This window comes from Typopeltis vanoorti, chromosome 11 (genome assembly GCF_054136105.1).
Source record: "Typopeltis vanoorti isolate ZY-2024b chromosome 11, IOZ_Tvanoo_1.0, whole genome shotgun sequence".
Classification (NCBI taxonomy): domain Eukaryota; kingdom Metazoa; phylum Arthropoda; class Arachnida; order Uropygi; family Thelyphonidae; genus Typopeltis; species Typopeltis vanoorti.
Genome location: NC_143559.1, coordinates 127,604,184 through 127,631,044, shown reverse-complemented (window position 1 = coordinate 127,631,044; position 26,861 = coordinate 127,604,184). Strand labels below are relative to the sequence as shown.

At 33.9% G+C, this 26,861-nt stretch overlaps 1 protein-coding gene across 1 annotated transcript in view; it reads right to left on the bottom strand.

The window, feature by feature from the left end:
* Window positions 1–26,861, bottom strand: part of LOC150102036 (LIM domain kinase 1-like) — a 307,253-nt gene that overhangs the window by 231,268 nt on the left and 49,124 nt on the right. Inside the window, exon 3 of the mRNA XM_090399953.1 lies at window positions 14,500–14,635. Within this exon, the coding sequence (XP_090256079.1) occupies window positions 14,500–14,635 (136 nt within the window). The remainder of the gene's footprint in view (window positions 1–14,499; window positions 14,636–26,861) is intronic.

Sequence of the window (26,861 nt, the reverse complement as noted above, 5' to 3'; positions counted from 1 at the left end):
CTAAAGTCTGACACAAAATTTGGTAAATTTCAGTTGCAGACTTTTCTTGCAGCATGAAAAACTTGATGATGCATGCACCTCTGTATCTTCGAATTTCTTCAAAACCTCTGACATGCCTTCTTATATACCCTAAAAGAAAAAGAACAAAGTATTACAATTTGATGAAACATGGAAGTTAAAGGGTTTTAGGATATGTTCTTTCTTGTGGTTATATCAGTTGCTTTAATATCATTTTTGTTTTAGGTGTCTATTAGAATTTTTCAGCTCCCCTCCCCACCCAACACACATAATATTCTGAACTGCTAATAAAACATTTACCCAAAGGATAATAAGCAGTTCTGGTTCCAAACCTGGTCTGATGTGATGGAAATTTGACAGCTTCCTTCCATATATCCAAGTTCTACCAATAACTTATAACATTTGTGGCCAGATTAGCATCGACAGTTTGCCAGGATTAGTAGAATGGTTATCCAGAATGTGATTGAAAAACTCATTTTGTGAACAAACAGGTCATTCCTTCTGGTCTTCATAAGGCCACTGCAATATCTCCATATGTGCTTCTATTTCTCATCCTGATGGCACTACATTAATAACATCTAAAGACAAAACTCTCATCTTTCTTCAACTCCCATACAGATGACCATGACAATCTTCAACCACAAGAAACAAACATGTCTCTGTGATGTTTCATCAGAAACACATCAGAATAAATTTGAACAACCTTCTTAATACTGGTCCTGGTGGTATTTCCATCTTACAGCCATTTCTATACTGTTCTACAGAAATGGTTGTAAACATACAGTGCATCACAGTATTAATATCATGTGCTAAGGGTTAAATAATCTAGAAATCCAGCTCTAGAATCTAATATGGAACTTTTCAAGCTGTGCCAGGTCTCCAAAATAAGCAAGATGGTGGTCTTATATCTAGTGAAGAAATTCATTTACTGGTAACCAAGATATTTACAAACATCTCTGATCTCGTTAGGATTTGAACTCACAGCATATTGGTTTTAGAAAATATACTAACCACTCAACTAGCTGGGATCTACCAGCACAGAAACAAGCCTGTAGTCAGCAAATAAAAATTAAGTCTACCCTGAAACTACTGACCAATCCATTACCCTCACCTCAGTGTTCTCTAAAATAATCTCTAAAATAAAAAAAAATTAACCATCAACATCTTCAATCACCAGGAGATACAAGTAGGAAGATGGATTTCCACTCCTCATTTCCAAGAGGAGATTATTTTTTTTTAACTTCTGATTTAGTTACAGAAATTATCCATTTTAGAATAAATGCTTCATTCCTAATTCTATTCAATCGTGTTTAGTTAGAAGCAATAATTTTAGAAAATGAAAGATAAGGTGTTTTTGAAAATAACTGGTCTGGTGATGTTCAATTCATTTTTACTGGATTACTACTTTTACAAGTGCTTGTTTGTTTGTAAGAGTCATTTGCATGCTTAATTGTTTCTAAGAGCTGCTGCTTTTAATCATATGTATGTATGTTGTATTGTATATTATGGTGCCAATGCAGAATGCAATCGCTTTTTAGGGTGAAAGGTATCTGGAAAGAGAGTAAAACTGGTGAGCACATGTCAGAAATATTGAGAGAAAATAAGAAGAATGACCATGGACAGCTGAATGATGAAAGATGAGAAGTGGGAATGCCAGTGAAGTTATTGTAAGTGTTGGAAGTGATTAGAGAATACACAGTATGAGTGATAGTAAGAAGAATGAAACAGCGGAAAATGAAGAGAATGACCAGATCGTACTGAAAGAGTGCTTACATGGAATGCTTCAGAAGACAAAATGTGAGATAGAATGGTATGGCAGAGAAGGAAAAGAAGGGAGCAATGCAAGGGAAGAGAAAGCAGAGTATGACAGAGTGAAAGAAGGAGATAAGGATAGTTTTGTAAAGAGATTCCATGATATGAGGAGTGCTTAAGGAGAGCTTGACAAAATCATGCTTACCTGGGGGAAAAGATTAAGTTGTTTAACATTAATGCTTCTTATTACATCACTATTTTTTGGAACAGACAAAGAATAAGACATATTTCTATTTAATAAACAACTTTTCTCTCAATTCCTGTCCATGTGGTGCCAAATCAGCTATAGGCTCTGAAACTTAATGTGTGAGTGATGGATATAAAATGAAATTAAAGGTGGAGAAAACTTTTTGCCCATGTACAATTCAGAAACCCATATGTAGTAAGTGTGATTTTTTTTCCCCTCCAATTAATCATGTCATTTTATGAGCCTCTATAGCTCAGCTGGTTAGACAAAGCCCTTTGGTTGGAAAGATCTAGTTTCAAATACTATATAGTTCTGGTTATAGTTATATTGCCATCATCAGGGATCACAAAACAATGATATGTGCATGCAAGCACTAACACCGGGTAAATGAGGCTGAAGAAAAATAACCAAAGTCGGGCCTAGAGTCCTAGTGCCCCTAAGTGAGCTAAATTGAGTGGTCTTGGCCACTGGGCTAAAGATGAGTGCTTCTCAAATTTGGGGCAGTTTCATGCATCCAAATTTGTTGTTCATTGTATATCGCTCACACATTTGAAAAGTTTCTCACCTGAGAAACTTTCAGTTGAGAAAATAGCAGGAACTTTGTTTAACCAGGTGATAACCCAACCAGTGATATTTCATCTACTCAATACTATCACTGTCTTTTGATTTAAACTAATACTAAATAATTTGGTCAGTTAAATCCCAAAGTGCTGGCACATCCTAATTTGTTCAGTATCCAGGTAGATTGTACTAATGGGATGCTCCACAAGTCAGTGTACACTGATCATCCAGTGAAAAGTTCCAGTAAGTTCTCTGCATTCCTTAAAACACTAAGTTGAGATCTCCCACTCATCTGCTGTCAGATTTTATATTTCAGTCTTCTAAGGTATTTTAACTGCATAAATCCACCTAGATCTTTGTCTTCCTTTGGGTGTAATTCCTGCCATCAAGCATGTTATGCTAACTTTTCTTTTCTATTCGAATTAAGTGATCTTACCACCTAAGATCAGTTTTACAAACATATTCCTGAATTTTTAATATAATTATGCCACTGATGACTCTGTTTGCTCTCCTAATTTTTCTCAGAATTCTTATATCTGTACTGTCTTTGTTCAAATGATTTTGTAACAAAACTCAGTTCCATAAATTAACATTGGTTTGAACACTGTTGTATACATAAATAGCATAATGTTTTGACTAATTTTTTTTCCATATTAATTAGTTCTATTAATTCCAATATAACAGCTTTGTTTATTTTCTTGTCTATTTCCAAATTTAAATTGCCAAATTCACTAAAAATGGTACAAATCAGCTGAAGCATTTTACACATTCTATAAGTTCTCCACTGAGAATGCAGTTGGTGTTTTTCATTTCTGCCTATTTTCAGTGCTTTTTCATTGCTGATTTTCATGTCAAATATGTTCCTGTAGTTATTCGATTCAGGCTAAAGAAGCCTGAAGACTTGTAGAATTCACACACACACACACACACACACACACACACCATCTGCATTAATTTTGCATTAAGCAGCTATATGATGGCTGCTTACTTGTAAAATTTGCATAAGATTACAGTATCTACAAATTTGATACCTGGTTTTACATACGTTCTTACATATTGTGATCCACACAGATGGTGAATAAGAGTGTAGATACTGTGCATCCTAGTCTTACATCTAATTTTACAAACCATTTTTCTGCACTTCCTTTAATTCCAGCTGCTAACTTACAACTTAAAACAGACCATGCATTGTTCTGTATAATGTCTTATTCATACCATTTATAACTGAGCATTTGAATAGCATTTCTCTTGTGCCTTGTCACATACTTTTTCCATAACTACAAAAATTAAATATAGGTAGTTTTTATATAATCATGATTTTTCAGCTATTTAATTAGTCTCAAACCAAATTTAATTAGTCTCAAACCACTTAAGTTATTAAAAATATTTTTCCTGGTTGTCCAAATAGAAAGCATTTCTTTTCAAACCAATAAACTGAAGATTCAAATTTTACTTTGGGCATGGATGTTTCTTTATTCAGAAGATATATTTCATCGCCTTGTGTGAACTTAAAGTGAGAATCTGATCGTGATTATCTCTATCCTGACTCAGCTTTTTCTTCAAGTGAGATGCAAAAATTTTATACTTCACACTCAGTAGAGAAATTATCTATTTAGAGAAACCTCTAGTTCTCTAACTTCAGTTTTCTTTTCTTACAGATGGCTACTGTGAAAGCTTTAACTTGTCATCCAGAATTCAACATCGTTCTGAATTATGCAGTGTTAAATGTAAATCCCACACATTAAAGGTAGTAAACTTAATATATTAGAACTGTGGATGAGCTTAAGAGTTAGATAATTTGGTCTCCTCTACTCTAGAGACAAAATTGAACTTTTCAAGATGAATGTCACCAATCAGCAGTGTAGTAGACTCAAAACCAAGTGATAAAATTCACTTGAGTTTTTCGAAAGGTTTTCCTGGTTGTCCAAGTGGAAAACATCTCTTCTCAAACCAATCAACTGAGATCCAAATTTCTCTGTGGGAATGGATGTTTCTTTATGGGGCAGATATATTTCATTGCCTAGTGTGAAACTGTGCTGCTTATTGGAGGTCTAAGGTGAATTTGATAAAGTTCCACATGAGATCTCCAGATTATTCAATCCTCAAGCCTACTCGCTATAACAATAATGGTAAACATATTATAGGTTTACACCTTTCATGGTGCGGGATTCACATAAACCATCCCCATGATGAGATTCAAAATCAGTCTGTTGACTGGAGAATAGGCAGATTATCTACTCTACCAACTAAGATGGCATGTACATTTTTTTTTTTTTTAAATAACAATCCCATACAAAAGAGGTTGTTTAACTTACTATTCATTAACCTAATTGGCCTCTTCTGTATTGGGTCAAGGATTCTTTAAGGAGTTCTTAGGAGTACCACAATAAATTATTAAAATAATTAAAATAATGCCTGGAATGAATGAGAAAACTTAATTTCTAAGATGCTCAGCAAACTACACTTGTGATGAAATATTTATGCCAAGGAATATTGGTTCGAGCTATTCCAGAAAGAGAAATCAGAGAGGATACTGTCAAAAGAAAGAATGAAAAATAGTTTATTATGAGAAAAAGAATCAAATTAATTTTGTAAGAAATTAATTCTGATTCAACTAGAAAATGTCTTGATATATAGAAGGAGTAGATGGGTTAAGAGCTTCATAGTACCACAGCATACTTCAGACTTGGAGAATAAAGAAACATCCAACATCATGTGCAATGAGAGAGAAAGTTAGCAATTCAGTTGGCAGAAGTTAGACCCTATAATGACTTCTACATTACAAAGAAGTCTTTATAGGTCTAAGAAACTATTTTTAGAATCAGCATAAGCTTTGAAGCACTCTCCCAACCTCAACAGATATGGCTGTATTAATTTACCAAAGATCTAAGACTATAATTTTTGATAGCCTGACTTCTCTAAATTAACTTTATGGTTATTCGATCAATTGTTTGTATTCCACCTTGTTATTTAAAACTATTCCTATGTAGCCACTGAAGATGATCTGTAATATTCAGACTGAAATATTTGGCAAATTAAATATTATTCTTGTGTCAACGTGTATATATTTCTAATTTATGGTTATTCGACCCATAGAGGGCATCATGTAAGTACATTAGTTCTGCTGTCAGTTACAATACAATTTAAATTGTTTTCCAATTACTTAGTTGTATATGTACTCTGATGATGCTGGATAGAAATCCAGCAAAATAATAGGGAGTTTAATAAATGTATTTTTACCACTTTTGGTGTTGTTTATACCAAAAGCATCATTATTATGAATAATCAATGATACCTAAGCCTTTCTATACATAAGGTAAGATGCTCATTCAACAGGCCTTTGAATCAAATCATAAGCAAACACTTGAATTTCTTCATGTTTCATTTGTTCAACAGCATTTGTCCAAAGGTGAGTGCTATAAGCAAAGAGATCCCCCTGTAAGCTATTGGCAAAATTTATACCGGATCATTTATTACTTAAGAGATTGGTTACTAGGAGCCTAGTAACTTACTCATAATAAATTTTTCCATTTATTTAGAAATAGATATTTCTAAAGGTTAAATTTCTAAGGTTAAGAATAAATACCAGTGGAATAGGAAAGGACAAGGCAAAGCAAACAGGTAAAATCTGGAGCTAAAATCCTGTGAACAATCAGGAAGAAAAAAATAAAATAAATCCTCTGTTACCATTTATTGCCAAAGTGAATATGTGAAGTTTTTCTTTAATCCTAGTAACATTTTGGAAATGTGTCTTGATAGCTTTGAGTTCTATCAGTAATTGTTTCAGGTGAGAGTACAGCTAACTACCACCATCTCATGGTCCTAATTCCTAACATATTTTATCTGAAATATTATCTCTTCTGTTGTCAAATTTGAGTTACAGAATTAAAATTCCAAGTTTCCAGGGGAGGGGGGGGGAACTCAACTTCATGACAAAGATCAATGAACTCCAGAAGTGGATGAAAATAAGGCTAAGGAAAAGAAGAGTTAATTCTAGTTAAACTAGAGTTAAACTACAGTGATGACAGTCTAGTACTATGGAAGCAGATGCTTTTACCATAGGGCTACAAAGGCACCTAAAAATATCAAAATACAATCAGAAAAAAAAATATATATATAAGAAATCTTTTTTGGTATATTCAAACTGGAAAAGATACTTGTTTCTTTCTGGCAAAAAATTAAAGAGGACAACTGATTTCTATGAATCTGGAATAATAAGGTGACAGCACAGGTTCCAAGGAAGTGGAAGGAGGGTAAAATTGTTCCACTGCATAAAGGAGGTGATAAGGCTGTAGCTTCAAATTATAGGCCGGTCTGTATATCTGGAATTGTGGTGAAGGTCCAGTAGAGATTGGTGAGAAGTAGGATACAGAAATGGGTTGATAACAGCAGCATTCTCTGGGGTTATCAGCATGGGTTTGTTAAGGGGAGATCATGTTTCACTAACATACTTATGTACTATAACAAGGTGACAAATACCGTTGACAGAGGAGATGCAAATACAGTGGTGTACTTGGATTTTGCAAAGGCTTTTGACAGACTGCCACGTGACAAGCTCTTAAATAAATTGAAACAGATAGGATTGGATAACAGACTTCTGTGTTGGATCAGTGACTGGCTGTCAGATATGTATCAAAGTTGTATATGGGGTGCTGTATCTCGAGAGAATAAGGTCACCAGTGGTGTGCCGCAGGGGTCAGTTGTGGGGCCATTGTTGTTCAATTTGTATATTAATGATATTGGGTTGGGTTTAACTAGTGATATCCAGCTGTTTGCAGATGATGCAAAACTGGGGAGAGCAATGCACAGTCAGGCTGATGTTAATGCCTTACAAGAGGACTTGAATAGATTGCATGAATGGGTAGGTAAGTGGAACTATTTGTTCAGTGTTGCCAAGTGTAAAGTTTTGAGATTTGGTAAGCAACGATGGGATGCAAAGTATACACTTGGTGGGGAAACTTTAACAGAAGTAGAAATGAGAGATCTAGGAGTGATGGTGGACAAGGACCTGAAATTCAGGGGCCACATCGCAGAAGTTGTGAAGACATCACATCGAATAATGGCAATGATGCGAAGAACCCTGACATGCAGAAATAGAGAAGTTATGAGTCCACTGTATAAGGCCTTGATCAGGCCTCATATGGATTATTGTGCACAGATTTGGTTGCCAGGTTTTCATGGTGATGAGAATATGTTGGAAAGGGTACAGAGAAGATTCACAAAAGGTAGTCAGTGGTCTTTGGAATGTGGAGTACAAGGACAGATTGAGGGAATGTAAGTTGCAGAGCCTCGTGAATAGGAGGAAGAGGGAGGGGAATATGATTGAGACATATAAATTGGTCAGGGGTTGTTATCAGGTAGACATGGAAGAGATTTTTCATAGAATTAGAGAGGGATGTAGAACAAGAGGCCATTGCTGGAAACTGTATAAAGAGGGTGTGAGCAAAGGAGTAAGAAACAGGTTCTTTGCATGGAGGGTGGTTGGTGAGTGGAATGCATTGCGTGAGTGTGTTGTGGATGTGGACACATTGAATCAGTTTAAGACACGGTTGGATAAGCATCGTATGCAATAGTGAGTACCTACCACAATGAGTCTCTGACTCCATGGAGGTCAAATGTTGATAATAATAATAGTAATAATTACCAAGAGTATCAGCGCAAAAATTCAGAGAAAAGTAAAAATCAGAAGAAAGCTTATTTATTTATTTTTAGATAGAGGAACAGAACCATTTGAGAACAGGAGAAGAAAGGTGACAACAAGTTATGTCAACAGCTTCAGAAAAGACAAGAAAGCATGATTACCATTTGGACATAATGCAAGTCTCCTGCTTTTTGCCTTTTCGAGAATCAGTTTTGGATGTCATGATAATTTGCTTGTAACCATTCAGAGGAGAAAGATGGTCTTTCAGTGATTCCTGTACAGCCTTGGCAAACTTCTTGTAGACTAGCTTATGACAGAATGAATGTAAAGCAGAACAAATGTTTCAAACCTATAAGAATTGGTTCAAGTAACACTTTCAGTACAAATGCTTGGATTAGAAGACAGCTAGAAAACAATATAGTCAGAATGCAAAGAAATGACTGATTATTCCACAGGCATTCTGAAAAATTCTAGGATGAGAGCATATTTCTGCAAATGTTGATCCACACAAGAATCCAAAATCTGATTTGAAATGACTATTAAATAAACTATCTGAAGTAAACTTAAAAGATTCAACAATAAAGAAGAGATAAAATGTGTCTGAAGATGGTCAGGATTGCAACTATTCTGGTAGATATGCAAATAACCTGTTTAATATTCCCAAGGAAAAAAAATCAACATTTGAAGAAATGAAATCAAAAGGTTCAATATAGTTGGTTTTGAGATGAGAGAGAGACAAATTTAATACAACTAATGGAAAGATATTTTCAGCCAATGGAAATCAAAATGATGATTCTAAGACATTTTCTGACATAGGATAGAGTATACTTATGTGCAAATAGTATTTCTTAGACAAAGTTGAAGAGAAAAGTGAGACGAGTACTGATTACACAGCTAAAAGAGTTTATCAAGAAAAGGTAACTTAGAAGACTGGAATGAAAATGGATGTCACTGAGGATGAAACTAAAACCATACATCTTTGAAGTGGATCTGAAAAGTTTTAGCTTTCCATATTTTCTTTGCTTCATGTTCTCATGATTATCCAAGACAAGTTGATATTAGAAGAGACAAATACATAGTAATGTATTATTTGCTAATCAATACACATGAAAAATTTTCCCCAATTCCTCTATAAATTGTGGCAGCATGTTTCCCCACCTCCACTTTTCCTTACATATTATTACTCCCACCAAGCAAATATGACAGAATACCAGCAGCAAGATCATTAAGTTCTTCTAGAAAGTTCCCAAAGGATTAGATTCAATCCAGCGTACCATTCCAGATGAACTCTTGAAAAGCAAAAGTGTCGAATCTCTGAAGACATTCTTATTGTATAGAACATATGGAGAAGACCATAAGGACACTGCTGCTCTAAAGCCCAAAAAGTAATAGGCTTCAGAAGAGTCCTGTTGTAGAGTAGAATTGCTTTTCTATTGCAAGGTTGAAGTCTGGAGGCCATACCCTATCTACATTGGTTTATGCTAAAATAGTTCCTTCATTCCAAATGGTTAATGATTCTTGAGAGATATCCTAGCTACTAACAAGCACCACCACCATGAAAGTTAGGCAAGAGGAATTGGTTATTATAGATGTCTAGACTTCATGGTTTAGTGCACGCGCACACACATAGATCTAACTGACTTGAATGTCAGTTTCAGAGTGATTTTAAACTCCCAAGGCTGAGCCTAGTATTACTGCAATGTATTGCAGTATTGAGAGAATGCTATTTCAGAGAAAATTAAGTTGTACACATTTCAACTGCACATGGTGCCTTCTCTGGTTCTGATCACTTCTCACCTTACTTGAAATTCTCTATCAGTTTGTGTGATATCATCATCATCATTAAATTCCTGCCATGTACCCTCAAGGGGTGTACAGGATATGACAGTACTACATGAAAAAATTACATCATTACTAACTTCCTATCTACAATTTTCCTCCAAATCAGTCTGTTACTTGTCAAGACTCCAACATTATCAGATCTTATATTTCTATCATCTAAGGCACTTTGTACCGTATCAATCCACCTATATCTTGGTCTTCCTCTGGGTCGTTTTCCTGCCAACTTGGCAGAGAACACTTGTTTTTCTAATCTTTCCTCTCCCATTCTATTTAAGTGACCATACCATCTGAGATTAGCTCTGCTAACGCATTCCTGGATGCTGACAATGTCAAGTTCTTTCCTAATATCCTCATTTTTAATATGATATTGCCATTGATGCCATCTGTTCACGCCTCTAATCTTTCTCAGGACAATCATATCTGCGGTCTCTGGTCTTTGGTCAAGTGTTTTACTTCTGACCAATGTTTATATATGTTTATAAACCAATGTTTGTGTGATATATGGTCCGAAAATACTCTGGTATTTTTGGCCCTCTTTCAATGTGAACTAGTCCATATACCAATGCTCATCTCCAACCAGTGCCCACATATCAATCTCCAAAACCTGGTCTGATATGCTTCCAATGTATCAGTTTTTCCAGTTTTTAATATGCGACTCCAACCCACAAAAGATTGTAAAACCTTGTAGTACATTAGTATCTTGGATGAGCTAAGGATTTTCTATTTTTATTAAATTTTTTGCATTATTATTTTATTTTTATTTATTTATTTTTTTTTTTTAACAAACCCTGCTCTAGAGCACAAACATGGAAGTTTTCAAGCCACATCAGGCCTCCAATAAACAGGTCAGCGATCTCTGGTTGGTGAAATTTATTTCCCACCTAAAGATAATCACAAACATCCATGCCCCAGCAGGATTCAAACCTGCAACCTGTTGGTAGGCAAGCAGATACACTAACCAGCCAAATGGGTTGGCGCAAAGATGGCATCAAAGGTGTTCTACTGGCTTGAGATCAGGACTACGTGCAGGGCAGTCAAATCTGACTGCAGTATTTTTGTAAATACTTGTAAAACAGGAGAAAAGGAGACAAGTCTTCACTTTCTCACTTTCTTCTGCAACGTACTTTAAAATTAAATTGAAACTATGAACATCTAAGAAATTATAAGTTAGTCACGTTTTTTGTCAGATGTATATCAATCATTAGAACCAAATCAAGATTTGATGAAATTAAAAAAAAAAAAAAAAAAAAAACTAAAGATAAAATTTTGTTCTGTGAGTCTAGAGTTGAACTGTAATGTCAATTAGTTGCTACATGTTTTGAAAAATTTAAAGACATCATAAACTGATAATGCCTGCCAGTCCTGATGGACAGTGAGCATGGAAATATTTACAGAAATTTTGCTGCTTGAATTTTCCACAAAGTCCAGAAATTCTGGACAGTGGAAATTGTGTGAAAGATTGGAGTGAATCAGTCATTAATTAAGGAGACAGTTCATTAATTAACATAAATGTTCTGTTTCCTTCTGTAAGAAGAGCGTTTAAGGGCATCAACCCATATGCAAGAGTAAATACAATATCAGTGGCTGGTAGGAATTTTATGGAGTATAGGTTAGAATAGAAATTCAGAAATATAGTAACATCTCCAGTGAAAGAGCCAAATTTATTAGATGGTGAGGCAGTGATATATGTGATATGTATATGCCAATAAAGATTTGATGTCAGAGTTATCCCAAAAAAAAAAAAAAAGAAATCTCATCTTGTCGATGTATATGAATGTGTCAAAGCAACATTGTAAGAAAACTTTGAGATGGAAGAAGAAAAAAAAAGACAGGCCTGAATTTTACTATCAATGGAATGAACAAGTTTATCAGAACCCATTTGTAACCCTAAATTCCTTGCAAATCAAGGAATTTCAGATTACATTAGTGGATGTTCTGGAAGTTTTGTAGTGTAGAACATGGTTTATGAAATTAGAAAAATAAAAATGCAATGGACTGTAATCCAAACTATAGATTAAATGAGCAGTCAACTATCAAAGGACAGCTACACACAAAAGAAAAAGTAGGTGAAAAACTCCGAGGAACAGCATTAGTGGCAAGTTTGAGGTAAAGATCCATCTAACATCAAATGTAATATGTATCCAGAATGAAAGCTGGCAAATTCTGTTGCTGAACTTAGAAGATAGAAAGTAAGCTCTTATCATATGGTCTTTGTGCCAAACAAAATCAAATGCCTTGGATATAAACAGCAACCATATGCAATTCCAAACTTTTTATGTTACTCGTCCAAATGTTTGACAACATATTCAAGCAGATCCCTTCATACTGACAACTGTATTATATGTCAGTATGGATTCTACCTTAGAAAGTAAGTGAAATAAGAGAAAGTGGATGATAATTTGGATAAAGATTTGTTGCCCCTCTTAGGGATGGGTTGAATATAGACTAATTTCAAAGCACAACAGTTGACAATGGAACAAGAGAAAATGCAAAGACAATAGAACTGGAATCAATTCTAAAGCACAAACCTTAAGATTTCTTTCTGATAAACAAAGGGTAGATTAAATGCTACATATCTGGAATAATAAGACATTACCAAACTCAGCACAACAACAACAACTGAAGGAAAAGTAAGAATCCTGGAGACAGCCTTTCTGTGGTTAACAATGCAAAAGATGCAACAGAAGCAAAATTCAAGTAGTTTGCTAGATAATAGCTCTTAGCAAAATACTAGAATGCATAACAGCTATTTTAAATTTCCTGCTTTTGGCTCCCTTTTGAGTTCAGTTGATCTGTTTATAATCTGCTTGCAACTATTTCGAGCACTACTACAGTTGACCCTTGAAGAACACGGGTTTGAACTTATACGTGTTTTTTTTAAATAAATATCTCATCTCATCTTCCTTATACCCTCTTTTATCTTGCGGTGTCGAGGGTCCATTGATCATCGGACCTCACTCCGTTTACAGGATAAGGTGGTCAGCCTCATGCCCCAGTGTATCCTATGGCCTGTAGTGTTGAGTTCTCAAGGCCAGTTTGCCTGTTTTGCAGAATGAAAAACCCCAGAATAAACTGGGGAAAAAACCCTGCAGTCCATGCCCAAGACTGGCTAACTTGGCTATGGCTGAGGAAGATCCTTCAGCTCCTCACGTCACCGACGGGAATCGAACCTAGGACACTCCTTCCCCAGGCATATGGTTGCGAAGCGCATAGCCACTAGGCTAACAGTGGCTACATAGGAATCTTCTTCTTCTGTAGCTTCTCCCACTTAAGTGGGGTCACTATTGATAATGAGTCTCCTCCACACCTTCCTGTCTTGGGCTGTCACCACATCCAAGTTCTTCATCCCCAAGTCCTCTTCTACCAGCTCCCTCTATCTCTTCTTTGGCCGCCCATGCTTCCGCCTTCCTTGCACATCCATCTGCATGACCCTTCTTCCCACATATTCGTCTTCCCTTCTCATCACATGACCAAACCATCTCAACCTTGCCTCCTGCATTTTCGCTCCTAAGTTCGTAACTTTCACTGTTCCCCTGACATAGTCATTTCTCAGAGATCATTTCTGGTCACACCGCACATCCACCTAAGCATTCTCATCTCTGCTACTTCCATCCTGCTGATGTTATTTTTCCTCAGGGCCACAGTTTCTATAGCATATGTCATAGCTGGCCTCACTACTGTCCTATAGATTTTGCCTTTCAGATTGATCAGCACCCTCTTATCGCATAACACTCCAGCCATCTCCCTCCAGTTCCTCCAACTGGCTTGTATCCTGCATCCCACTTCCTTCTCAGCTCCTCCATCTTCTTCCACTGTTGAACCTAAGTATAGGAATAGTTTTAAAAAAACAAAGTGGAATACGAACAATTCATCATTCACACACAGAACAAGCCGCATGATGTCATATCACTAAGTATTAGAAGAGTAAACATTTTTAAAGTCATAATTAAAGATATTAATTCAGAAATTCATATAATAATCTTATTTAAGAATTTCTGAATTAATATCTTTAATTATGACTTTAAAAATGTTTACTCTTCTAATGACATCACGCGACTCGTTCTATGTGTGAATGATCGATTGTTCGTATTCCACTTTGTTTTTTAAAACTATTCCTATGTAGCCACTGAAGATGGTCTATAATATTCAGACCGAAATATTTGGCAAATTAAACATTATTCTTGTGTTAACGTGTATATATTTCTAGTATGTACTTCTGCTCTATTTGGTGCAAAATCTTAGTCACAGCTGATCCTATATGGATTCTTTGATGCTAACATTTGTAAACTGTACATAAAGAAACATGCATATAAAAAAATAAATAAAATTACGTTTTGTTTACATTTTCATCTTCAAAATACATCTTTAAATTTATAATTTTAAAAATTTAAGTTAAAACTATGCATTTTCTTTTATATCAAAACTAGTCAAGTCTTACCATAACAGGACCAGTGATTATTAATTGGCAACCATAGCAGGTTTCTCCAAACTTTTCCCAGTAATCCTTTTCACAAAATAACTGATCATTTTTTTCAAAATATCGCCAGTTGAGATTAATTTCGCATACAGAACACCTTTATATAAAATTTAAAAAACAGATATATAATGTTAAAAATAATAATAAAACTGAAGCTTTTTATATGATACTGTTCTAAACTAAAGTATATATTATCATAATCATCATCAAATTCCTGATATAAACCTTCAAGGAGAGTGGTTCTTAACATAGGACAGTGGTTCTTAACCGGTGTTCCCCCGGGACACTCGTGTTCCACGAACAAGGTTCCATCAGTAAAAGATGTCACATGACACAGTTCTGAGTAATTGGCTGCTCTGATCCTAACAACTGAAGACTGCTATGCGCGTTGATTTCTAAACCAATAAAATATCATTTATAGGTCATGTGTTTGCAGGATATATATCTACGCACTGTTTTTTGCATAGAGAATCCCTAGTTTCCAAACATTACCGCCAATATTAAAACATGTACTAGACCAAATATGGTAAATTACATATGATAAAGTCAAGATCTTCAAAAGCATGCCTTTTTAAAAAACTTTGCATATCTATGGAAGCCGAGTAAGAATCTTTGCTTTTGCACACTGAAATAAGATGGTCATTCAGGGGTAAAGTGCCGCTTTTCCGAATTTTAGAACTTGAGAATGAATTATTGGCCTTTTTTCAAAATGAATGTACAGATGCCTTTTGTAAAATGTCTACAAAATGATATTTGGTGTGCTAAAATGGCATATTTAGCCAATATTTTTAATTACTTAAATAGTGTTAATATAACTATCCAAGGGAAAAATGAAATATTTTGACCACTGACAAATTGTCAGCTTTTCAGAAAAAAATATCTCTTTGGAAAAACAGCATATCAGAAAAAAATACAGCAGATATGTTTCCTTCGTTCCATAATAAAAACGTTGAGGGAATTATTTCCATTATAACAGAATAAAAACTAATGCTTTTGGTGTTCCCCAAATTTTTCTTATAATCAAAAGTGTTCCGTGACTTCAAAAAGGTTAAGAACCACTGGTATAGGATTTATTGTTAGTTTTATGACTGAATCTAATGCTTTTGGTGTTCCCCGAATTTTTCTTATAATCAAAAGTGTTCCATGACTTCGAAAAGGTTAAGAACCACTGGTATAGGATATGATAGTAATCATGTAAACTTTCATGTTTTACTAACTTCCTACTGACAATTTCCCTCCAAATTAATTTATTTATCAGGACTCCAATATCATCATGATTTTATATTTCATTTGTCTGAGGCACTTATTATTGTATCAATCCACCAAGATCTTAGTTCCTTTGGATCTTTTTCTTGCCATTCTCATAAAGAACACTTGTTATGCTAACCTCCCCTCTACCATTCTGTTCAATGCCCCTAAGATTATCTCTGCTCGCTCACTCCTGAATGCTACCAATGTCAGGCTTCTTTCTAATATCCTCAGTTTTAATATGATTCAGCCATTGATGTCATCCATTCACGCTACTAATTTTTCTCTGACCCCCTCATATCTGTGGTCTCCAGGCTTTGATTAAGTGTTATTTCTAACCCAGATAAAAAAATGAAAGTTAACTATGCAAACATACTTAATTTCTTGGGTAATTCTTGGAATAGACAAAAATGAAAGGGGTAACTTAGCTTTTTTTTGGCCACTAGCATCAGATTACAGACCAATTTCCAATCTAATCCTGCCTTCTGAAACAATTCCCACTCTACCTATCTCTCCAATGTCTGGTCTATGGCCTCCCTTCTTCACTTTACCCAAACTTTGCCACAATTGTAAAATCAGTTAAAAACGAATCCTTCCATTGGAAACTTGTCTTCTAAAAGAAAGTGTCTCTTAGTTCATGAAAAAGTTGAAGCATGTAAACAGTTTTCTTTCTCCTCTTCAACAATGTTTATAAAGTGCAAGCTTACAGATGTCAGTGAAGCAATGTTTCAATAATACACTACACAAAGTAGTGCTGGATGCTCAATAGACGGTCCAATCTTGAAGGCTCAAGTGGAAAAATTTGCTACACAATTTTGGACAAACTGATTTTGTACAACGGTTTGCTGGATAACTGAAATTGTATTTATTATTAATTAGTATTATTTTTAATTACAGAAAAATAAAGTTTAGTATTAAGTGTACAGTTTTAATATTATGGACAAATAAATTGCATTCAATATTAAGTGTATTGCAGTTTATATAAGCAAATTCATATAAATAATATCTAAGTATGTAACTTTATTTTTTTTCTCTCTAATACTTTTTTTTTTTGAATCTATCTCTTATCGATTAATGAGAATTAAAAAATAGAAGGTAGATTTAACTCATCAGTGATATAGTAAGTAATGGTTATAACGAGGAACTTTTGTCGGTCCCTGAGTGCTTGTTATCGTCAAGTTTGACTGTAGTTCCTTTTGCAAGTCTTTTTTTAAATTGACTTTTTCACGTATCATGCATGGTGAAAATTTATAAAATTGTCTATCAAAAAAAAAAAAATTATTGCTCAGAAGGTGACAAACTTAATATTATTCAGTCTGACTGTTTGGTTCTGTCCGATTATTCAGTTTGTAGACTTATGCATTCAATGCATTAGTATAAGCTTGGATAAACAGCACTATTTGCTAGAAATAAGTAAATAAACTGATGTTTCTGTGACTTGCAAGGAAGTGACATGTACATGTTGCTATTTTCTTGTTTATTTATTATTAATTTCTTTTGTTTGATGCAATTTCATTTAAAATGTATTCGAGATTTCCATGATTTCTTTTCATTCTTCATTCACAAACAGGGAAGAGTGGGCAAATGATCAGAAAATGGTACTGTTCCAGTCAAATTGAACAGCTTTAGGTGGTATATGACTTATGAATTTCATTTCCTAGTGCAACACCACCAACTGGTTATTTGAGGGCTGAAAAAAAAGAAGTTCCGCATTAGGTCTCTAGAGCAGGGTTTCAGAAGTACATAAAAATTTAACTAAATTATAATACCGGAATAAACTCGTGTAAAACATTATTTTATTAGTACAATTTTTGCTAAGTATCAAAGGCATCTTCAGTACAAAGCTAATCGAACAATAACTGACAATTTCAAAAGGCATCATCTAAGTAGCTAATGTAAGATAACTAAAAAAGGTCATTAAATTTCCTAAATTAAAGTAAATTAAATAAATAAATAAATAAATATATATATATAAACACAATTTAAAAAAAAAAAATAAATAAATAATTAAATAAAATAAATAAATAAAAATAATAAATAAATAAAAAATAGAAAGATTAGCTGATTTAAAAGTAGTATCTCCCACAAAGGGGATAGGCATAGACCATTGGATCTATTTAAGTTAGGAGAGTGAAGTAAAGTTTCACATGTTTCTTTATAAAGCCTTGAACCTGAACAGTCTGGACTTGCAGAGCATGCTATCAACACTAGATATAGAGTTCATTGGAACAGGACAAGAGTCCTTCACAAAAAGTCCTCATGGAACAGCTTTATAAAGAAACATGCGAAACTTTACTTCACTCTCCTAACTTAAATAGATCCAATGGTCTCTGTCTATTCCCTTTGCAGGAGATAGTACTTTTTAAATCAGCTAATCTTTCCTAACTTTATTTTATTTTTATTTATTTATTTATTTTTAATTGTGTGTGTGTATTGTCGTGACGTTATTATTTTGATGTTCAAATCCACCATCTTGTTAAAAGTCACTTTCATAAAATAAAAGAAAACTAATTGTAAATTGATCACTAATCTAAGGGTAGAGAAATTTCTATTATACTGCGCCACTCTATCCTTAGATAAGTCTATATGAAATAGTAGGATCAATTCAAAATTAGTTAGCAGTCTTTTCATTCATTCAGGCCGAAGTATTTATTTTCTCTCTTTGGGATTCCCGCTAGATTCGAATTTTTGTGAACGGTGCAGTAAAAAGAATTTCAGGCAAATACAACAGTTAGGTTAACAAATAAAACATTTAATATAGGTCATATAACACTTACATAAATTTTACTTCTAATTTTAAACAATAGAAATAAGTCAAACATTAAGTCAAATCAATTACATTAGCACAATCTTCCAAGTCTTCACATACACCTTCTTAGCTTCTGGGTTATAAAGTTTTTACACTTACATGAATATAACTGAACATCCAATCTAATTAGTTTTCACACATTTTTCAGTCATGCTATAAGTTCAAAATATTACAGGATCTAATAGCTGAAAATATCTTTCAAACAATTCCTATCTCCAATTCTCAATCACAAAGGGTTTCCACAGTTAAATTAATAATTCATTATGATAGACCTTACCGGAAATGGTTCCTAGAACATCTATTATGTTGTGAGCAAACTTCTGGAATTTACTTATCACACTTAAAGAATAAAAACACATCTACAAAACTTATCCGCAGTTATACTTAAAGCACTATCAATTACGCTTCAGAATTCTTGACATCAATTAGGGCACTTCAACTATCCTTATTACCACTCATAAATTAATTAAAACACTGTGAGGTTCTCTTTAGGGCAAATTGGAAATAAGCTGCAATACTAGATCAGCTGGGTTTATTCAGAATTCTTCCTTGAATGTTCAGCTCTTTACTTTATCCGATTGTAGCTTTAATTTTCCTTCTATTATTACTGCTCATTTCAATTTCAGCTAACTATAAAATTCGTTACGTTCTTGCTCACTTATAAAAATTATCCACTTAACTCCTACCCTTAAGAACCTTTTATTTACTTCTAGTTCTTTATTTTATCACCCTGCTTCCTTTCACTTCCTTGTTTTCGTCCCAACTCCTTACTTTTTATATATTTTTTTATTCTCTCTTTAGCCCACGCTCCGTTCCACTCGTGCTTGTTATTTCACGCGTCTCCATGACAACAGACAAACATAAACATTCTCGCCAATGTTAGACAAGGCTATACTACTACATTGAGTCATTACATACCGTTAAGCTTTATACACAAATAGGAATAATTAGAATATTTGCTTTTCAATAAATGCGTAGTTAATATTACAAATATAAGTTTTTATAATATTGACATAACAATAAATAAAATAGCTTAATAATATTTAATACAGAATCTATTTACCATTAACACATTTCTTTGATTAAATAATTAAATATTTGATATAATTAAGGTGGTTATATATCAAATTATAATTTACGTTATTTACATTAAATAATATTTACAAACGCAGCCTTTGTGATGGAAAATCATGTTGGATTCTGAATCAAATAACATTTATTCTATTTTCTACATAATTAGAATCCAACAAAGGCTTACTCTTCCTTTAAAAAAAAAATTTAATTTTTTTTTTTTTTCATTATTATTAGGTTCCTTCACGGAGGAACCTAGATTACATATTTCTTTTTCGATTTCTCAAGTAGTACCTAGTTTGAATGAAACTTGGTTCCTTATCATGATTTGTGCATTTATTCTCATTCTGTTCCTCATTAAGTTTCTTATTACTGTTATTACCAAATTCAATTCATGCTCTGTATTATTATCACTGTGTTTTGGCTGTTTTGTAATATTTGTGTTCCGTTTGTAATTACTTCTTCTATGGTAATTCCTTTCCTTTCCCAATATTGCTTCTAGAGAATCTCCTAGGCAGACTAATTTGTCAGGTCTCTTCTTGAACAATTTCAGTCGGTCTGAGTGGACAACCAGAGTTCTTTTCATTCCTGTAGATTCTCTTATTCGAAAGTTGACAGGAGATGTCTTTTCATAAGGTCCTATTGCACATTTTCCAAACTTTCCTGTTCTCTTGTTACTATGATCTTGTCGCAAAAGTACTAAGTTTCCAGGTTTTAATTCCTTATAGGTTCTTAGTTTATTAGCATAGACTCTAGCCTTTTGTGAGCTGTATTGACTGGCTTCTGCTACTAGGTCATATGCAATTTTGTTTTCAGAGATCATATTGTTAAGATACTGATCAATGTTTGGGAATCCTGAGTTTGCATGTGTGTTCTTGAAGTCACTGGGAAACAGTGGTTCAAAACCATATAAAACTACAGCAGGGGCTTCTTTTATGACAGCATGCAGGGCTGTCCTACAGGCAAAAAGGGTGTGTGGAAGGAATTTATCCCAATTATACAAGTGATTATCAGCAAGTTTGGATAGGGTTTGTTTCAGCGTACGATTCATCCTTTGGTGTCCTGCTAGATCACATTCCATTTCCTTGGGGGTGATAAGGAGTAACGAAAAGCTTTTTTATCTTCAGTAACTTACATAATTGAAGCATAACTTCAGCTGTAAAGTTTGAACCTTGATCAGTGAGAAGTGTTTGGGGTTCCATATCTTGAAATGATCATCTCGAACAACTTGTCAGCTACAGTTTGCGCAGTTTGATTCTTCATAGCTGTGGCTTCAGGAAACCTAGAGAACATATCTATTACAACAAGTATATACTTGTTTCCTTTAGAGGTAGTAGGGAGTGGACCTATAATGTCCATGGCCAAAGCTTGAAAAGGGTGACTAGGAATAGGGAAAGGTTGAAGAGGAGCCTTTCCTCCGTAATTTGATTTTCTTTGACATAGATGACATGAAAACACATAACTTTCAACATCTCATCTCATTCCCTTCCACACATATCTGTTTCTAATTCTCCCTCATGTCCGGAAAAACCCTTGGTGTCCTGCTAGATCAGCATCATGAAAGGTATATAACACCCAAGGTATCATGACAGTAGGAACTACTATTTTGTTCTTCCAATTTCCGGTGATATCATGTTTTGCCATCAGGAGGCCATCATCATCCAAAAATAAGGACTGCAAAAACGTGTGTTCCTCCAAGACTCCTTCCCCATTTTTGATTCGTCGATACATTTCTCCCCATGTTGGATCTAATTTTTGTGCTTCTATAATGGAGAATTTGGTCCAATTCTGAAGGTGTGGGGGTTTCCTTGTGTTTTCTTGTCCCTCATTTTCTTTGGCTATCAAGTTCACTATCTTTTCTTTCGCACCGATATCCTCATCTACTTTATCATCTAGGGCCCTGGATAAGTAGTCAGCAACTACATTGAGTCTTCCAGGAATGTAACATATCTGTATTTGGAATTCTTGTAATTCTAATGCCCATAGAATAATCCTTTGGTTTTTATCCTTCATCGTGGATAAAAAGGTTAGGGGTTTATGGTCTGATCTTAGAAAAATTTCTTGTCCTAGTAACATGTATCTGAATTTCCTTAAGGCATGTACAATAGCTAGTGCTTCTTTTTCAATAACTGAGTAATTTCTTTCTGATGCAGATAGTTTTCTACTTAGGAAAGCAATGGGTCTAATTTCTTCCTTCTTCTTTTGTTCTATCACAGCTGCAATGGTATTATTCGAGGCATCTGCTGCAAGATAGAAGGGTTCTCCAAGAGTGGGATGAGTGAGAACAGGAGATCTAGTTAATGCTAAATTTAAAGATTTATGGGCAGATTCTTGTTCCTTTCCCCATGTGAACTTTTCTCCCTTTTTAGTCAATTTAATTATGGGCTCCATTATTTGAGAACAATTTGGAATAAATTTTCTATAGAAGTTTACCATTCCTAAGTACCTTCGTACTTGTCTCACGGAGGTGGGTATTTTAGCTTTTAGAATGGCAGAGATGTTTTCTTGAGTGGGGATTATTCCAGCCTCACTGACAACATGTCCTAGGTATTCAACCCTTCTCATGAAGAATTTACATTTTGAGCACTTCAACGATAGATGTGACAAATTTAATCTATTTAATACATTATCTAAAATTTCTTTTTGTGATGATAAATCTGGGGTGTAAATTAGTAGGTCATCTTGGAAACATATGACTCCCTTTCCTAACATGTCTGAGAGTACAGTGTTCATCAGACATTGGAAAACTCATAGCTGAATTTCTGGCCCCCTGAGGAAGTCGACAGAGTTGGTATTTTTGCCATCGAGTGGAAAAGGCAAAAAACTGTCTGTCCTCCTTTCTAAGAGGTATCTGGAAATAGCCAGAGTTTAGGTCCAATTTTGAAAAATATTTTGCTCCTTCTAGACTAGTCAGGAGTTCTTCTATGTTACATAGAGGAAAGTCAATGGGCTTAGTGACCTTATTAATCTCACGCAGATCTAATATAAATCTGAGACTTCCATCAGGCTTTTCTACTAATAGAAAAGGGCTATTCCATCTGGAATTAGACTTTTCTATGATCCCAGCTTTTTCATAATCATTCAGAAGGATCTGAAGTCTATCTAGATATTTAAGAGGGGGTTTTGTACTGCTTAGTATAGATAGGCGTGTCTGAAGTGATTTCAATGGAATGCTCTACTTTGTTTGTACAGGTCAATGAGCTAATATCTTCAGTGAATGTTTGAGGGTATTTTTGAAAGATTAATAGAATGAAATTCTTTATTTCTGCTCTATCAGTTTTTGATTCTGCTAAATTAATAGCTTCGTGCAATAATTTTCTTTTCTTATCACTTAATCCGTCTTCAAGGTTTAAGGTTTCAATCTCCATCTTGTCACATAGTTTCCTTTTATTGTCTTCATTGTACATTGATTTATGACTCACGCCATACAAGGAAATGGTTTCAGAGGCAAAGTCACACATGAATTTATTTTTCTCTAGGAAATCTAGTCCTAGTATGATTTGGTCATTTGTGTCAGCAACTTCAGGAAGGATAATGAGATCATGAGAAAACTCCACTGGAAAACAAGGTATGGAAATTTGAGCATTTAATTTTCTTGTAGCAATCAGTTCAATTTTAGCAATTCCAATGATTTTTACTGGTCTCTGAATCAGGGTGATGTTATCAGAAAAATCATCAACAAGTTTATTCACCGTAGAGTTAGAAATAACTGATATATGGGCTCCAGTATCTAACAGAATATTGCACGGAATTTTTCCAATCAGACTTTGTACAAGGGTTAAAGGCAACTTGCCATTCTCTTTGGCCATCGTTACACTTTGCATCCTATGGAAATTGTAGTCTAGTGAATCTGGTTTGTTAGTTAAGGTGATAGAGTTATCTACATTGACTTCCTCATTCTTAATCTCTTTCCCTTTTTTATAGTTTGAAAGGTATTCAAGAATTGGTAAAGGTTTAAGTTGATCATTACAATCTTGAGTGAGTGATTGTCTTATGGAGTATATTTGTTGCATTTCCTCCAATATTTTCTCTCTTTCCTTGGCCAGACTGTAACATGCTTCTAAACTGACAGCCCTTTTTTTGTAAATGACGTCTCTTAAATTTTTATGCAGTCCCAGTCGAAATTGTTGAAACACAATCCAATCGAAGTGAGGTTTCTCTGTAGGGGACACCTTCATAGATCTAGCAATGTTCATCAACCTGTTAAAATAATTAGTCACATCTTCCTTGTCATCTTGCATGCACTTGTGGAGTTCTATAAGGGTTTTAACGTAGCACCTAGTATGGGAAAACTTAGAAATTAGTTCATCCTTAAATTTCTTGTATTCTAAGGTTTCCCGAAGTGTTGGAGATGAGAAAAAATATGTCTTAGCTTTACCAATTAGTTTGTTTCTAAGTAATATCAACAACTGAAAGTCTGTCCAACCTGCTGTTTCTCTAAGTTTCTCAACATAAGTAAAAAAAGATAATACATCATCAGAGTCTTCTCCTGAAAATTGGGGAATTACTTGTTGGGGATTCATACTTCTAAAAAATTCACTGTCTTCCATCTCTGAATTTGAAGTAACAGCCACTGTGATAAATGGAGTATTAATTTAATTAATATAATCCTTTAATTTCAAAAAAAAAAACTTTATCTTTGCCTGATTTCTGATTACAACCAGTTCATTGTGATTTATTCAATTTACTTTCTAAATTTTCAGGGAGCAATTCCACAATTATTATTACCAAGTTAAATTAAATCTGTTAATTTACAGCTGTTAAATTACTTTCTATCAATTAAATCACATCCTGCCGACTGCGCCATTTTGTCGTGACGTTATTCTTTTGATGTTCGAATCCGCCATCTTGTTAAAAGTCACTTTCATAAAATAAAAGAAAACTAATTGTAAATTGATCACTAATCTAAGGGTAGAGAAATTTCTATTATACTGCGCCACTCTATCCTTAGATAAGTCTATATGAAATAGTAGGATCAATTCAAAATTAGTTAGCAGTCTTTTCATTCATTCAGGCCGAAGTATTTATTTTCTCTCTTTGGGATTCCCGCTAGATTCGAATTTTTGTGAACGGTGCAGTAAAAAGAATTTCAGGCAAATACAACAGTTAGGTTAACAAATAAAACATTTAATATAGGTCATATAACACTTACATAAATTTTACTTCTAATTTTAAACAATAGAAATAAGTCAAACATTAAGTCAAATCAATTACATTAGCACAATCTTCCAAGTCTTCACATACACCTTCTTAGCTTCTGGGTTATAAAGTTTTTACACTTACATGAATATAACTGAACATCCAATCTAATTAGTTTTCACACATTTTTCAGTCATGCTATAAGTTCAAAATATTACAGGATCTAATAGCTGAAAATATCTTTCAAACAATTCCTATCTCCAATTCTCAATCACAAAGGGTTTCCACAGTTAAAGTTAATAATTCACTATGATAGACCTTTCCGGAAATGGTTCCTAGAACATCTATTATGTTGTGAGCAAACTTCTGGAATTTACTTATCACACTTAAAGAATAAAAACACATCTACAAAACTTATCCGCAGTTATACTTAAAGCACTATCAATTACGCTTCAGAATTCTTGACATCAAGTAGGGCACTTCAACTATCCTTATTACCACTCATAAATTAATTAAAACACTGTGAGGTTCTCTTTAGGGCAAATCGGAAATAAGCTGCAATACTAGATCAGCTGGGTTTATTCAAAATTCTTCCTTGAATGTTCAGCTCTTTACTTTATCCGATTGTAGCTTTAATTTTCCTTCTATTATTACTGCTCATTTCAATTTCAGCTAACTATAAAATTCGTTACGTTCTTGCTCACTTATAAAAATTATCCACTTAACTCCTACCCTTAAGAACCTTTTATTTACTTCTAGTTCTTTATTTTATCACCCTGCTTCCTTTCACTTCCTTGTTTTCGTCCCAACTCCTTACTTTTTATATATTTTTTTTATTCTCTCTTTAGCCCACGCTCTGTTCCACTCGTGCTTGTTTATTTCACGCGTCTCCATGACAACAGACAAACAAACATTCTCGCCAATGTTAGACAAGGCTATACTACTACATTGAGTCATTACATACCGTTAAGCTTTATACACAAATAGGAATAATTAGAATATTTGCTTTTCAATAAATGCATAGTTAATATTACAAATACAAGTTTTTATAATATTGACATAACAATAAATAAAATAGCTTAATAATATTTAATACAGAATCTATTTACCATTAACACATTTCTTTGATTAAATAATTAAATATTTGATATAATTAAGGCGGTTATATGATATCAAATTATAATTTACGTTATTTACATTAAATAATATTTACAAACGCAGCCCTTGTGATGGAAAATCATGTTGGATTCTGAATCAAATAACATTTATTCTATTTTCTACATAATTAGAATACAACAGTATATATGTATAATTGATTAATTCTTATTTTTTTTAAGTCAGGTGACCTTTCTTGTCGCCTTTAGAAATTGTCAGTTATTGTTTTGTCTAAGTATCAAAGGCATCTTCATTTACTGAAGATGCCTTTGATACTTAGGCAAAAATTATAATTTATTTAAATATGCCTACTCAGAGTATTTCTTTATTGAAACACGTATGTAAAAATCAATAAAACTACACACACAAATGAATAAAAAATAATAATAATAAAAAAAAAATAAAAATAAAAATAAATAAATAAATAAAAATAAAAATCTTTAATCCCACTCACAATATTAACAGTATAAGGCTTACGACCTTTCATGAATGGGAGACAAAAAAAAAAAATGGTTCAGTCCAGATGCAGTCATATCAAAGTTTTATAATGAGGAATAACTAACTTCTAAGGTTTCTTAATATTCTAAAAACCTGCAACTCATCTGCCTCTATTCTTATATTTCTGTAACATTTCTGCACATTTATGCAATATGAACCTATGAACTTGCACTCTGACCATAAATTTTTAGGGCTCTTTGGTTTCTTTTATTGCAGTTCAGTTTATGTAATAAATAGTATACAGGATTTTTTTTTGCCCTCCCAAAACAAACATTGTACCATTTTATTGGAAAAGACTTAAGTTCAATTCTCATCATGACGAGAGGAATCTTTATATAGGCTTTTTCAACTGAAAGTGAGTTGACTGATTTCATATCGAGGTAGTAGGGTTTGTTTCTCCCAT